Source organism: Sphaeramia orbicularis, unplaced genomic scaffold (genome assembly GCF_902148855.1).
Source record: "Sphaeramia orbicularis unplaced genomic scaffold, fSphaOr1.1, whole genome shotgun sequence".
NCBI lineage: Eukaryota > Metazoa > Chordata > Actinopteri > Kurtiformes > Apogonidae > Sphaeramia > Sphaeramia orbicularis.
In genome coordinates this window covers 366,049-382,628 of record NW_021941573.1, presented here as the reverse complement: position 1 = coordinate 382,628, position 16,580 = coordinate 366,049, and the positions used below count along the sequence as shown (strand labels likewise).

The 16,580-nt window shown below is 38.4% G+C and overlaps 1 protein-coding gene across 1 annotated transcript; it reads right to left on the bottom strand.

The window, feature by feature from the left end:
- Positions 1 to 242: 242 nt before the first annotated feature.
- On the bottom strand, positions 243 to 15,826 carry LOC115416198 (vegetative cell wall protein gp1-like; the record flags this gene model as incomplete). The annotated part of the gene is made up of 3 exons (XM_030129928.1): positions 15,662 to 15,826; positions 13,525 to 13,759; positions 243 to 354 (listed from the first exon to the last, which is right to left on the bottom strand). Coding segments are annotated over exons 1-3 (391 nt in total), but the record flags the coding sequence as incomplete, so codon positions are not given.
- Between the last annotated feature and the right edge of the window lie 754 nt (positions 15,827 to 16,580).

Here is a 16,580-nt window from a genome sequence, read left to right as displayed (position 1 = left end):
AATCTGTATATAACTTGTATATAAACCGTATAAAACTTGTATATAACCTGTATATAACTTGAATATGACCTGTATATAACTGTATATTTTTTTTTTATTTAACCTTTATTTAACCAGGAAGAAAATCCCATTGAGATTAAGAACCTCTTTTCCAAGGGAGTCCTGGCCAAGAGGCAGCACAACACATAGTTACAACATACAGTCATATAATCTGTATATCACCTATATATGCATTCACTTACTGTGGTTACCATGGAGATGGACTATGCTGCTCCTCTGGCTCCTGATTGGCTGCTGAGGGTGTGTGAGGTGGGGCTGTGGTGTTACCGTGACGACCACTGGCTGAAAACACACCTAAAGAGAGAACAGAGTTTCCAGGGTAACAAACAACCAGTGAGGCTTGTGTTGTATGGTACTGTAGCAGACATACTCAGAAGTGGGTGTACACAGAGGATGGGCATATGTGGGGGCGGAGTCAGAGGAGGAGGAGCCTGTTCTATATAGAGCAGGTGTTCTATGTGAGACTGGAAACACTGTTTGTTCATAAACTATGACACAAGAACCACTGTTTGTTCCTAAACTATGACACTAGAACCACTGTTTGTTCCTAAACTATGACACTAGAACCACTGTTTGTTCCTAAACTATGACACTAGAACCGCTGTTGTTCCAAAACTATGACACTAGAACCACTATTTGTTCATAAACTATGACAGTAGAACCACTGTTTGTTCCTAAACTATGACAGTAGAACCAGTTTGTTCCTAAACTATGACACTAGAACCACTGTTTGTTCCTAAACTATGACACTAGAACCGCTGTTGTTCCAAAACTATGACACTAGAAACCACTGTTTGTTCATAAACTATGACAGTAGAACAACTGTTTGTTCCTAAACTATGACACTAGAACAACTGTTTGTTCCTAAACTGACACTAGAACCACTGTTTGTTCCTAAACTATGACACTAGAACCACTGTTTGTTCCTAAACTATGACACTAGAACCACTGTTTGTTCATAAACTATGACAGTAGAACCACTGTTTGTTCCTAAACTATGACACTAGAACCACTGTTTGTTCCTAAACTATGACACTAGAACCACTGTTTGTTCCTAAACTATGACACTAGAACCACTGTTTGTTCCTAAACTATGACACTAGAACCACTGTTTGTACATAAACTATGAAACGAGAACCGCTGTTGTTCCTAAACTATAACACTAGAACCGCTGTTGTTCCAAAACTATGACACTAGAACCACTGTTTGTACATAAACTATGAAACGAGAGCCGCTGTTGTACCTAAACTATAACACTAGAACCGCTGTTGTTCCAAAACTATGACACTTGAACCACTGCTTGTTCCTGCACTATGACACTAGAACCACTGTTTGTTCCTAAACTATGAAACGAGAACCGCTGTTGTTCCTAAACTATAACACTAGAATCGCTGTTGTTCCAAAACTATGACACTTGAACCACTGTTTGTTCCTAAACTATGACACTAGAACCACTGCTTGTTCCTAAACTATGACACCAGAACCAGTTTGTTCCTAAACTATGACACCAGAACCACTGTTTGTTCCTAAACTATGACACTAGAACCACTCTTTGTTCCTAAACTATGACACTAGAACCACTGTTTGTTCCTAAACTATGACACTAGAACCACTGTTTGTTCCTAAACTATGACACTAGAACCACTGTTTGTTCCTAAACTATGACACCAGTACCACTATTTGTTCCAAAACTATGACACTAGAACCACTGTTTGTTCATAAACTGAAACTAGAACCACTGTTTGTACATAAACTATGACACTAGAACCACTGGTTGTACATAAACTATAACACTAGAACCGCTGTTTGTTCATAAACTATGACACTAGAACCACTGTTTGTACATAAACTATGACACTAGAACCACTGTTGTTCCTAAACTATGACACTAGAAACACTGTTTGTTCTTAAACTATGACACTAGAACGATTGTTTGTTCCTAAACTATGACACTAGAACCACTGTTGTTCCTAAACTATGACACTAGAACCACTGTTGGAGCCTCAACTATGACACTAGAACCACACTTTGTTCGTAAACTATGACACTAGAACCACTGTTTGTTCCTAAACTATGACACTAGAACCACTGTTATTTCATAAACTATGACACTAGAACCACTGTTTGTACATAAACTATGACACTAGAACCACTGTTTGTTCCTAAACTATGACACTAGAACCACTGTTTGTACATAAACTATGACACTAGAACCACTGTTTGTTCATAAACTGACTCTAGAACTACTTTTTGTACATAAACTATGACACTAGAACCACTGTTTATACGGAAACTATGACACTAGAACCACTGCTTGTTCATAAACTATGACACTAGAACCACTATTTGTACATAAATAATAACACTAGAACCACTGTTTATACGGAAACTATGACACAAGAGCCACTATTTGTTCCTAAAGTATGACACTAGAACCACTGTTTGTTCCTAAACTATGACACTAGAGCCACTGTTTGTTCCTAAAGTATGACACTAGAACCACTGTTTGTTCCTAAAGTATGACACTAGAACCACTGTTTGTTCCTAAACTATGACACTAGAACCACTGTTTGTTCTTAAACTATGACACTAGAACCATTGTAGTTCCTAAACTATGACACTAGAACCACTTTTGTTCCTATACTGTGACACTAGAACCACTGTTTGTTCCTAAATTATGACACTAGAACCACTGTTTGTTCTTAAACTATGACACTAGAACCACTGTTTGTTCAAAAACTGTAAAATCAGATCCACTGTTTGTTCCTAAACTATGAATCTAGAATCACTATTTGTTCTTAAACTATGACACTAGAACCACTGTTTGTTCCTAAACTATGACACTAGAACCACTGTTTGTTCCTAAACTATGACACTAGAACCATTGTTTTTTCATAAACTATGACATTAGAACCACTGTTTTTTCATAAACTATGACACTAGAACCACTGTTTGTTCATAAACTATGACATTAGAACCACTGTTTTTTCATAAACTATGACACTAGAACCACTGTTTTTTCATAAACTATGACACTAGAACCACTGTTTGTTCATAAACTATGACACTAGAACCACTATTTGTTCCAAAACTATGACACTAGAACCACTGTTTGTTCATAAACTGAAACTAGAACCACTGTTTGTACATAAACTATGACACTAGAACCACTGGTTGTACATAAACTATAACACTAGAACCGCTGTTTGTTCATAAACTATGACACTAGAACCACTGTTTGTACATAAACTATGACACTAGAACCACTGTTGTTCCTAAACTATGACACTAGAAACACTGTTTGTTCTTAAACTATGACACTAGAACCATTGTTTGTTCCTAAACTATGACACTAGAGCCACTGTTTGTTCCTAAAGTATGACACTAGAACCACTGTTTGTTCCTAAACTATGACACTAGAACCACTGTTTGTTCTTAAACTATGACACTAGAACCATTGTAGTTCCTAAACTATGACACTAGAACCACTTTTGTTCCTATACTGTGACACTAGAACCACTGTTTGTTCCTAAATTATGAAACTAGAACCACTGTTTGTTCAAAAACTGTAAAATCAGATCCACTGTTTGTTCCTAAACTATGAATCTAGAACCACTGTTTGTTCCTAAACTATGACACTAGAACCACTGTTTGTTCCTAAACTATGACACTAGAACCACTGTTTGTTCTTAAACTATGACACTAAAACCACTGTTTGTTCCTACACTATGACACTAGAACCACTGTTGTTCCATAACTATGACACTAGAACCACTGTTTGTTCCTAAACTATGACACTAGAGCAACTGTTTGTACATAAACTATGACACTAGAACCACTGTTTGTTCCTAAACTATGACACTAGAACCACTGTTTGTTCTTAAACTATGACACTAGAACCACTGTCTGTTCATAAACTATGACACTAGAACCACTGTTTGTTCCTAAACTATGACACTAGAACCACTGTTTGTTCTTAAACTATGACACTAAAACCACTGTTTGTTCCTAAACTATGACACTAGAACCACTGTTGTTCCATAACTATGACACTAGAACCACTGTTTGTTCCTAAACTATGACACTAGAGCAACTGTTTGTACATAAACTATGACACTAGAACCACTGTTGTTCCTAAACTATGACACTAGAACCACTGTTGGAGCCTCAATTATGACACTAGAACCACACTTTGTTCGTAACCTATGACACTAGAACCACTGTTTGTTCCTAAACTATGACACTAGAACCACTGTTTGTTCATAAACTGAAACTAGAACCACTGTTTGTACATAAACTATGACACTAGAACCACTGGTTGTACATAAACTATGACACTAGAACCACTGTTGTTCCTAAACTATGACACTAGAAACACTGTTTGTTCTTAAACTATGACACTAGAACCACTGTTTGTTCCTAAACTATGACACTAGAACCACTGTTTGTTCATAAACTGAAACTAGAACCACTGTTTGTACATAAACTATGACACTAGAACCACTGGTTGTACATAAACTATGACACTAGAACCACTGTTGTTCCTAAACTATGACACTAGAACCACTGTTTGTTCTTAAACTATGACACTAAAACCACTGTTTGTTCCTAAACTATGACACTAGAACCACTGTTGTTCCATAACTATGACACTAGAACCACTGTTTGTTCCTAAACTATGACACTAGAGCAACTGTTTGTACATAAACTATGACACTAGAACCACTGTTTGTTCCTAAACTATGACACTAGAACCACTGTTTGTTCTTAAACTATGACACTAGAACCACTGTTTGTTCCTAAAGTATGACACTAGAACCACTGTTTGTTCCTAAACTATGACACTAGAACCACTGTTTGTTCTTAAACTATGACACTAGAACCATTGTAGTTCCTAAACTATGACACTAGAACCACTTTTGTTCCTATACTGTGACACTAGAACCACTGTTTGTTCCTAAATTATGACACTAGAACCACTGTTTGTTCTTAAACTATGACACTAGAACCACTGTTTGTTCAAAAACTGTAAAATCAGATCCACTGTTTGTTCCTAAACTATGAATCTAGAATCACTATTTGTTCTTAAACTATGACACTAGAACCACTGTTTGTTCCTAAACTATGACACTAGAACCACTGTTTGTTCCTAAACTATGACACTAGAACCATTGTTTTTTCATAAACTATGACATTAGAACCACTGTTTTTTCATAAACTATGACACTAGAACCACTGTTTGTTCATAAACTATGACATTAGAACCACTGTTTTTTCATAAACTATGACACTAGAACCACTGTTTTTTCATAAACTATGACACTAGAACCACTGTTTGTTCATAAACTATGACACTAGAACCACTATTTGTTCCAAAACTATGACACTAGAACCACTGTTTGTTCATAAACTGAAACTAGAACCACTGTTTGTACATAAACTATGACACTAGAACCACTGGTTGTACATAAACTATAACACTAGAACCGCTGTTTGTTCATAAACTATGACACTAGAACCACTGTTTGTACATAAACTATGACACTAGAACCACTGTTGTTCCTAAACTATGACACTAGAAACACTGTTTGTTCTTAAACTATGACACTAGAACCATTGTTTGTTCCTAAACTATGACACTAGAGCCACTGTTTGTTCCTAAAGTATGACACTAGAACCACTGTTTGTTCCTAAAGTATGACACTAGAACCACTGTTTGTTCCTAAACTATGACACTAGAACCACTGTTTGTTCTTAAACTATGACACTAGAACCATTGTAGTTCCTAAACTATGACACTAGAACCACTTTTGTTCCTATACTGTGACACTAGAACCACTGTTTGTTCCTAAATTATGACACTAGAACCACTGTTTGTTCAAAAACTGTAAAATCAGATCCACTGTTTGTTCCTAAACTATGAATCTAGAACCACTGTTTGTTCCTAAACTATGACACTAGAACCACTGTTTGTTCCTAAACTATGACACTAGAACCACTGTTTGTTCTTAAACTATGACACTAAAACCACTGTTTGTTCCTACACTATGACACTAGAACCACTGTTGTTCCATAACTATGACACTAGAACCACTGTTTGTTCCTAAACTATGACACTAGAGCAACTGTTTGTACATAAACTATGACACTAGAACCACTGTTTGTTCCTAAACTATGACACTAGAACCACTGTTTGTTCTTAAACTATGACACTAGAACCACTGTTTGTTCATAACCTATGACACTAGAACCACTGTTTGTTCCTAAACTATGACACTAGAACCACTGTTTGTTCTTAAACTATGACACTAAAACCACTGTTTGTTCCTAAACTATGACACTAGAACCACTGTTGTTCCATAACTATGACACTAGAACCACTGTTTGTTCCTAAACTATGACACTAGAGCAACTGTTTGTACATAAACTATGACACTAGAACCACTGTTGTTCCTAAACTATGACACTAGAACCACTGTTGGAGCCTCAATTATGACACTAGAACCACACTTTGTTCGTAACCTATGACACTAGAACCACTGTTTGTTCCTAAACTATGACACTAGAAACACTGTTTGTTCTTAAACTATGACACTAGAACCACTGTTTGTTCCTAAACTATGACACTAGAACCACTGTTTGTTCATAAACTGAAACTAGAACCACTGTTTGTACATAAACTATGACACTAGAACCACTGGTTGTACATAAACTATGACACTAGAACCACTGTTGTTCCTAAACTATGACACTAGAACCACTGTTTGTTACTAAACTATGACACTAGAACCACTGTTTGTTCTTAAACTATGACACTAAAACCACTGTTTGTTCCTAAAGTATGACACTAGAACCACTGTTGTTCCATAACTATGACACTAGAACCACTGTTTGTTCCTAAACTATGACACTAGAGCAACTGTTTGTACATAAACTATGACACTAGAACCACTGTTTGTTCCTAAACTATGACACTAGAACCACTGTTTGTTCTTAAACTATGACACTAGAACCACTGTTTGTTCATAAACTATGACACTAGAACCACTGTTTGTTCCTAAACTATGACACTAGAACCACTGTTTGTTCTTAAACTATGACACTAAAACCACTGTTTGTTCCTAAAGTATGACACTAGAACCACTGTTTGTTCCTTAACTATGACACTAGAACCACTGTTTGTTCTTAAACTATGACACTAAAACCACTGTTTGTTCCTAAACTCTGACACTAGAACCACTGTTGTTCCATAACTATGACACTAGAACCACTGTTTGTTCCTAAACTATGACACTAGAGCAACTGTTTGTACATAAACTATGACACTAGAACCACTGTTTGTTCCTAAACTATGACACTAGAACCACTGTTTGTTCTTAAACTATGACACTAGAACCACTGTTTGTTCCTAAACTATGACACTAGAACCACTGTTTGTTCCTAAACTATGACACTAGAACCACTGTTTGTTCTTAAACTATGACACTAAAACCACTGTTTGTTCCTAAACTATGACACTAGAACCACTGTTTGTTCCTAAACTATGACACTAGAGTAACTGTTTGTACATAAACTATGACACTAGAACCACTGTTGTTCCTAAACTATGACACTAGAACCACTGTTGGAGCCTCAATTATGACACTAGAACCACACTTTGTTCGTAAACTATGACACTAGAACCACTGTTTGTTCCTAAACTATGACACTAGAACCACTGTTATTTCCTAAACTATGACACTAGAACCTCTGTTTGTACATAAACTATGACACTAGAACCACTGTTTGTTCATAAACTGACTCTAGAACTACTTTTTGTACATAAACTATGACACTAGAACCACTGTTTATACGGAAACTATGACACTAGAGCCACTGTTTGTTCCTAAAGTATGACACTAGAACCACTGTTTGTTCCTAAAGTATGACACTAGAACCACTGTTTGTTCCTAAACTATGACACTAGAACCACTGTTTGTTCTTAAACTATGACACTAGAACCACTGTTTGTTCTTAAACTATGACACTAGAACCATTGTTTGTTCCTAAACTATGACACTAGAACCACTGTTTGTTTCTAAATTATGACACTAGAACCACTGTTTTTACATAAACTATGACACTAGAACCACTGTTTGTTCCTAAACTATGACACTAGAACCACTGTTTGTTCTTAAACTATGACACTAAAACCACTGTTTGTTCCTAAACTATGACACTAGAACCACTGTTGTTCCATAACTATGACACTAGAACCACTGTTTGTTCCTAAACTATGACACTAGAGCAACTGTTTGTACATAAACTATGACACTAGAACCACTGTTTGTTCCTAAACTATGACACTAGAACCACTGTTTGTTCTTAAACTATGACACTAGAACCACTGTTTGTTCCTAAACTATGACACTAGAACCACTGTTTGTTCCTAAACTATGACACTAGAACCACTGTTTGTTCCTAAACTATGACACTAGAACCACTGTTTGTTCCTAAAGTATAACACTAGAACCACTGTTTGTTCTTAAACTATGACACTAAAACCACTGTTTGTTCCTAAACTATGACACTAGAACCACTGTTGTTCCATAACTATGACACTAGAACCACTGTTTGTTCCTAAACTATGACACTAGAGCAACTGTTTGTACATAAACTATGACACTAGAACCACTGTTGTTCCTAAACTATGACACTAGAACCACTGTTGGAGCCTCAATTATGACACTAGAACCACACTTTGTTCGTAAACTATGACACTAGAACCACTGTTTGTTCCTAAACTATGACACTAGAACCACTGTTATTTCCTAAACTATGACACTAGAACCACTGTTTGTACATAAACTATGACACTAGAACCACTGTTTATACGGAAACTATGACACTAGAGCCACTGTTTGTTCCTAAAGTATGACACTAGAACCACTGTTTGTTCCTAAAGTATGACACTAGAACCACTGTTTGTTCCTAAACTATGACACTAGAACCACTGTTTGTTCTTAAACTATGACACTAGAACCATTGTTTGTTCCTAAACTATGACACTAGAACCACTGTTTGTTTCTAAATTATGACACTAGAACCACTGTTTTTACATAAACTATGACACTAGAACCACTGTTTGTTCCTAAACTATGACACTAGAACCACTGTTGTTCCATAACTATGACACTAGAACCACTGTTTGTTCCTAAACTTTGACACTAGAGCAACTGTTTGTACATAAACTATGACACTAGAACCACTGTTTGTTCCTAAACTATGACACTAGAACCACTGTTTGTTCCTAAACTATGACAGTAGAACCACTGTTTTTTCATAAACTATGACACTAGAACCACTGTTTGTTCCTAAACTATGACACTAGAACCACTGTTTGTTCCTAAACTATGACACTAGAACCACTGTTTGTTCCTAAACTATGACACTAGAGCAACTGTTTGTACATAAACTATGACACTAGAACCACTGTTGTTCCTAAACTATGACACTAGAACCACTGTTGGAGCCTCAATTATGACACTAGAACCACACTTTGTTCGTAAACTATGACACTAGAACCACTGTTTGTTCCTAAACTATGACACTAGAACCACTGTTATTTCCTAAACTATGACACTAGAACCACTGTTTGTACATAAACTATGACACTAGAACCACTGTTTATACGGAAACTATGACACTAGAGCCACTGTTTGTTCCTAAAGTATGACACTAGAACCACTGTTTGTTCCTAAAGTATGACACTAGAACCACTGTTTGTTCCTAAACTATGACACTAGAACCACTGTTTGTTCTTAAACTATGACACTAGAACCATTGTTTGTTCCTAAACTATGACACTAGAACCACTGTTTGTTTCTATATTATGACACTAGAACCACTGTTTTTACATAAACTATGACACTAGAACCACTGTTTGTTCCTAAACTATGACACTAGAACCACTGTTGTTCCATAACTATGACACTAGAACCACTGTTTGTTCCTAAACTTTGACACTAGAGCAACTGTTTGTACATAAACTATGACACTAGAACCACTGTTTGTTCCTAAACTATGACACTAGAACCACTGTTTGTTCCTAAACTATGACAGTAGAACCACTGTTTTTTCATAAACTATGACACTAGAACCACTGTTTGTTCCTAAACTATGACACTAGAACCACTGTTTGTTCCTAAACTATGACACTAGAACCACTGTTTGTTCTTAAACTATGACACTAGAACCACTGTTTGTTCCTAAACTATGACACTAGAACCACTGTTTGTTCCTAAACTATGACAGTAGAACCACTGTTTTTTCATAAACTATGACACTAGAACCACTGTTTGTTCCTAAACTATGACACTAGACCCACTGTTTGTTCCTAAACTATGACACTAGAACCACTGTTAGTTCCTAAACTATGACACTAGAACCACTGTTTGTTCCTAAACTATGACACTAGAACCACTGTTTGTTCCTAAACTATGACAGTAGAACCACTGTTTTTTCATAAACTATGACACTAGAACCACTGTTTGTTCCTAAACTATGACACTAGAACCACTGTTTGTTCCTAAACTATGACACTAGAACCACTGTTTGTTCCTAAACTATGACACTAGAACCACTGTTTGTTCCTAAACTATGACACTAGAACCACTGTTTGTTCCTAAACTATGACAGTAGAACCACTGTTTTTTCATAAACTATGACACTAGAACCACTGTTTGTTCCTAAACTATGACACTAGAACCATTGTTTGTTCCTAAACTATGACACTAGAACCACTGTTTGTTCCTAAACTATGATACTAGAACCACTGTTTGTTCCTAAACTATGACACTAGAACCACTGTTTGTTCCTAAACTATGACACTAGAACCACTGTTTGTTCCTAAACTATGACAGTAGAACCACTGTTTTTTCATAAACTATGACACTAGAACCACTGTTTGTTCCTAAACTATGACACTAGAACCACTGTTTGTACATAAACTATGACAGTAGAACCACTGTTTGTTCCTAAACTATGACACTAGAACCACTGATTGTTCCTAAACTATGACACTAGAACCACTGTTTGTTCCTAAACTATGACACTAGAACCACTGTTTGTTCCTAAACTATGACACTAGAACCACAGTTTGTTCTTAAACTATGACACTAGAACCACTGTTTGTTCCTAAACTATGACACTAGAACCACTGTTTGTTCCTAAACTATGACACTAGAACCACAGTTTGTTCTTAAACTATGACACTAGAACCACTGTTTGTTCATAAACTATGACACTAGAACCACTGTTTGTTCCTAAACTATGACACTAGAACCACTGTTTGTTCCTAAACTATGACACTAGAACCACAGTTTGTTCTTAAACTATGACACTAGAACCACTGGACACAGACGTTCTACCTGAACACAGACATTCTACTGGACATAGACATTCGACTGGACACAGACGTTCTACCTGAACACAGACATTCTACTGGACACAGACATTCTACTGGACACAAACGTTCTACTGGACACAGACATTCCACCTGAACACAGACGTTCTACTGAACACAGGCGTTGCACGTGAACACAGACGTTCCACCTGAACACAGACGTTCTACTGGACACAGACGTTCCACCTTGACACAGATGTTCTACTGGACACAGACGTTCCACCTGAACACAGACGTTCTACCTGGACACAGATGTTCCACCTGAACCCAGACGTTCTACCTGAATACAGACGTTCTACCTGGACACAGACGTTCTACTGAACACAGACGTTCGACTGAACACAGACATTCCACTGGACACAGACGTTCTACTGGACACAGACGTTCCACCTGAACACAGATGTTCCACCTGGACACAGACATTCTACCGGACACAAACGTTCCACCGGACACAGACGTTCCACCTGGACACAGACATTCTACTGGACACAAACGTTCTACTGGACACAGACATTCCACCTGAACACAAACGTTCTACTGAACACAGACGTTCCACGTGAACACAGACGTTCCACCTGAACACAGACGTTCTACTGGACACAGACATTCCACCTTGACACAGATGTTCTACTGGACACAGACGTTCCACCTGAACACAGACGTTCTACCTGCACACAGATGTTCCACCTGAACCCAGACGTTCTACCTGAATACAGATGTTCTACCTGGACACAGACGTTCTACTGAACACAGACGTTCGACTGAACACAGACGTTCCACTGAACACAGACGTTCTACTGGACACAGACGTTCCACCTGAACACAGATGTTCCACCTGGACACAGACGTTCTACCGGACACAGACGTTCCACCGGACACAGACGTTCCACCTGGACACAGACGTTCTACTGGACAGACGTTCCACCTGAACACAGACGTTCTACCTGGACAGACGTTCCACCTGAACACAGACGTTCTGCTGGACAGACGTTCCATCTGAACACAGACGTTCTACCTGGACAGATGTTCCACCTGAACACAGACGTTCTGCTGGACAGACGTTCCACCTGGACACAGACGTTCCACCTGAACACAGACATTCTACTGGACACAGGCATTCTACCTGGACAGACGTTCCACCTGAACACAGACGTTCTACTGGACACAGACTTTCCACCTGAACACAGACGTTCTACTGGACACAGACGTTCCACCTGAACACAGACGTTCTACTGGACACAGGCATTCTACCTGGACAGACGTTCCACCTGAACACAGACGTTCTACTGGACACAGACGTTCCACCTGAACACAGATGTTCTACTGGACACAGACGTTCTACCTGAACACAGACGTTCTACTGGACACAGGCATTCTACCTGGACAGACGTTCCACCTGGACACAGACGTCCTACTGGACACAGATGTTCTACCTGAACACAGACGTTCTACTGGACAGACGTTCCACCTGAACACAGACGTTCTACCTGGACAGACGTTCCACCTGAACACAGACGTTCTGCTGGACAGACGTTCCATCTGAACACAGACGTTCTACCTGGACAGATGTTCCACCTGAACACAGACGTTCTGCTGGACAGACGTTCCACCTGGACACAGACGTTCCACCTGAACACAGACATTCTACTGGACACAGGCATTCTACCTGGACAGACGTTCCACCTGAACACAGACGTTCTACTGGACACAGACGTTCCACCTGAACACAGACGTTCTACTGGACACAGGCATTCTACCTGGACAGACGTTCCACCTGAACACAGACGTTCTACTGGACACAGACGTTCCACCTGAACACAGACGTTCTACTGGACACAGGCATTCTACCTGGACAGACGTTCCACCTGAACACAGACGTTCTACTGGACACAGACGTTCCACCTGAACACAGACGTTCTACTGGACACAGACGTTCTACCGGACACAGACGTTCTACTAGACACAGACGTTCCACCTGAACACAGACGTTCTACTGGACACAGACGTTCTACCTGGCCTACCTCTGGGTTCTTCTTCTTCCTTTGCCCTCGGGGGCAGGGCTTTAGGTGGAGCGTGGCTGGCTGTGGGTGGGGCTTCAGGACTGCTGGCGTGGCTCTAGGGGCGGGGCTTAGTGTGACAGACAGGTCCAGTTCAGGACAGCCAGTGCAGGAGTAAGAATCAAAGGGGACGGGGTGGGGTTGGGGGGGCGGGTGAGAAGAAGGGGGAGGAGACAAGAGGGGGGAGGGTCCACTCATCCTGAAACAGAAGCAGAAGTTTAATATTTAACAGACTGTGTTTACACTACAGTGGATTTCTATGTGGTTTATATCTAGTTTATATGTGTTTACAACAGACTGTTAAACTACAGTGGATTTCTATGTGGTTTATATCTAGTTTATATGTGTTTTTAACAGACTGTGTTTACACTACAGTGGATTTCTATGTGGTTTATATCTAGTTTATATGTGTTTACAACAGACTGTTAAACTACAGTGGATTTCTATGTGGTTTATATCTAGTTTATATGTGTTTATAACAGACTGTGTTTAAACTACAGTGGATTTCTATGTGGTTTATATCTAGTTTATATGTGTTTATAACAGACTGTGTTTAAACTACAGTGGATTTCTATGTGGTTTATATCTAGTTTATATGTGTTTATAACAGACTGTGTTAAACTACAGTGGATTTCTATGTGGTTTATATCTAGTTTATATGTGTTTATAACAGACTGTGTTTAAACTACAGTGGATTTCTATGTGGTTTATATCTAGTTTATATGTGTTTATAACAGACTGTGTTAAACTACAGTGGATTTCTATGTGGTTTATATCTACTTTATATGTGTTTATAACAGACTGTGTTAAACTACAGTGGATTTCTATGTGGTTTATATCTAGTTTATATGTGTTTATAACAGACTGTGTTAAACTACAGTGGATTTCTATGTGGTTTATATCTAGTTTATATGTGTTTATAACAGACTGTTAAACTACAGTGGATTTCTATGTGGTTTATATCTAGTTTATATGTGTTTATAACAGACTGTGTTTAAACTACAGTGGATTCCTATGTGGTTTATATCTACTTTATATGTGTTTACAACAGACTGTTAAACTACAGTGGATTTCTATGTGGTTTATATCTAGTTTATATGTGTTTATAACAGACTGTTAAACTACAGTGGATTTCTATGTGGTTTATATCTAGTTTATATGTGTTTATAACAGACTGTGTTTAAACTACAGTGGATTCCTATGTGGTTTATATCTACTTTATATGTGTTTACAACAGACTGTTAAACTACAGTGGATTTCTATGTGGTTTATATCTAGTTTATATGTGTTTATAACAGACTGTGTTTACACTACAGTGGATTTCTATGTGGTTTACATCTAGTTTATATGTGTTTATAACAGACTGTGTTAAACTACAGTGGATTTCTATGTGGTTTATATCTAGTTTATATGTGTTTACAACAGACTGTTTTTAAACTACAGTGGATTTCTATGTGGTTTATATCTAGTTTATATGTGTTTATAACAGACAGTGTTTACACTACAGTGGATTTCTATGTGGTTTATATCTAGTTTATATGTGTTTACAACAGATTGTTAAACTACAGTGGATTTCTATGTGGTTTATATCTAGTTTATATGTGTTTATAACAGACTGTGTTAAACTGTGTCGTTTATCATGACTCATAAATTCTTATATTCAGTTTACCTGGTTACAGATGACACATGTTGATCCTTCATTAGTTCATAAACAGATTAAATGTCGGTTAAATTCGCACTTCTGGGTCTTCTGTGGCGTAAACGGATGCCAGCCCTGTTAGCCGCTAACGGCTCCTTAGCTGTTAGCCTGGTTTGTGTTAGCTGTTAGCCGCTAACGGCTCCTTAGCTGTTAGCCTGGTTTGTGTTAGCTGTTAGCCGCTAACGGCTCCTTAGCTGTTAGCCTGGTTTGTGTTAGCTGTTAGCCGCTGACGGCTCCTCATCTGTTAGCCTGGTTTATGTTAGCTGTTAGCCTTGTTTGTGTTAGCCTGGTTTGTGTTAGCTGTTAGCCTGGTTTGTGTTAGCTGTTAGCCTGGTTTGTGTTAGCTGTTAGCCTGGTTTGTGTTAGCTCGTGCCGGTGTTCCGCTGTGTCAGTCGGTGTTACCTGCTCTGAATCGGTTCTGATCCACTCCGGTTCCGCTCCCACATCCACACTTCAGCTTCTACCCACTTCTGTCCGGTGTTTGTTTTCAGCTTGGACTTTATAGACGCTTTAAAGTTCCCTCCGCTGCCGCTGGTTGGTAAACTGTCGTCACTTCCGCTTTCTTCTTCTTCTACTTCTTAGTTGGTGGGAGGTGTTTAGCGCCTCCTTCCGGTCCAGGTTCAATTCAGTTTTATTGAAGCCAACATGACATTATGGTGAACTACCAGGACTAAACAGAAGTGAGTATGAAAAGAAACAGTCAACTAACCACACACACCAAGGTTAGAGTAGTTTTGGATTTTTAATTATAGTTTAGTTGTATTTAGTTTTGACTTTTTTTTCTCTAATTCAGTTAGTTTTAATTAGTTTTTAAAGCATGTTTGCTAGTGTTTATTAGTTATCATTTTTTTTCTCAATGCTTAGTTTTAGTTTAGTTTAGTTTTATTGTTAGTTTTAGTTATTTCATGTATTTTATCTTCCTCACTACCCTATTCAAAGAAATTAGTGAGGTGCGAATCAGCGGGTTACTCTGGACACTTTATTTGGGGGTGGGGTTAGGGCGGCTCATTGACTGAGCACAGACACAAACACATGGACAGTACCATGGATAAATTCCCTATAGCAGGTTGGGGGGGTGGGGGGTGATCCATACACAATGTCACTTACGTGAAAACAATGCGAAGATGTGCAAAGCGTAAGAGGAGATGCACAAAGCAGCCAGCAGTAAACCAGATAGAAACATATATAAACCAGATAGAAACATATCTAACCCACTTATAAACATATATAACCCAGTTCCTCAGCAGTAAACCACACCTTAGCAGATCTCTCATCTCTTAATCATCTCCAGTTCCATTATTAGCCAACTTTGCTTCATTTC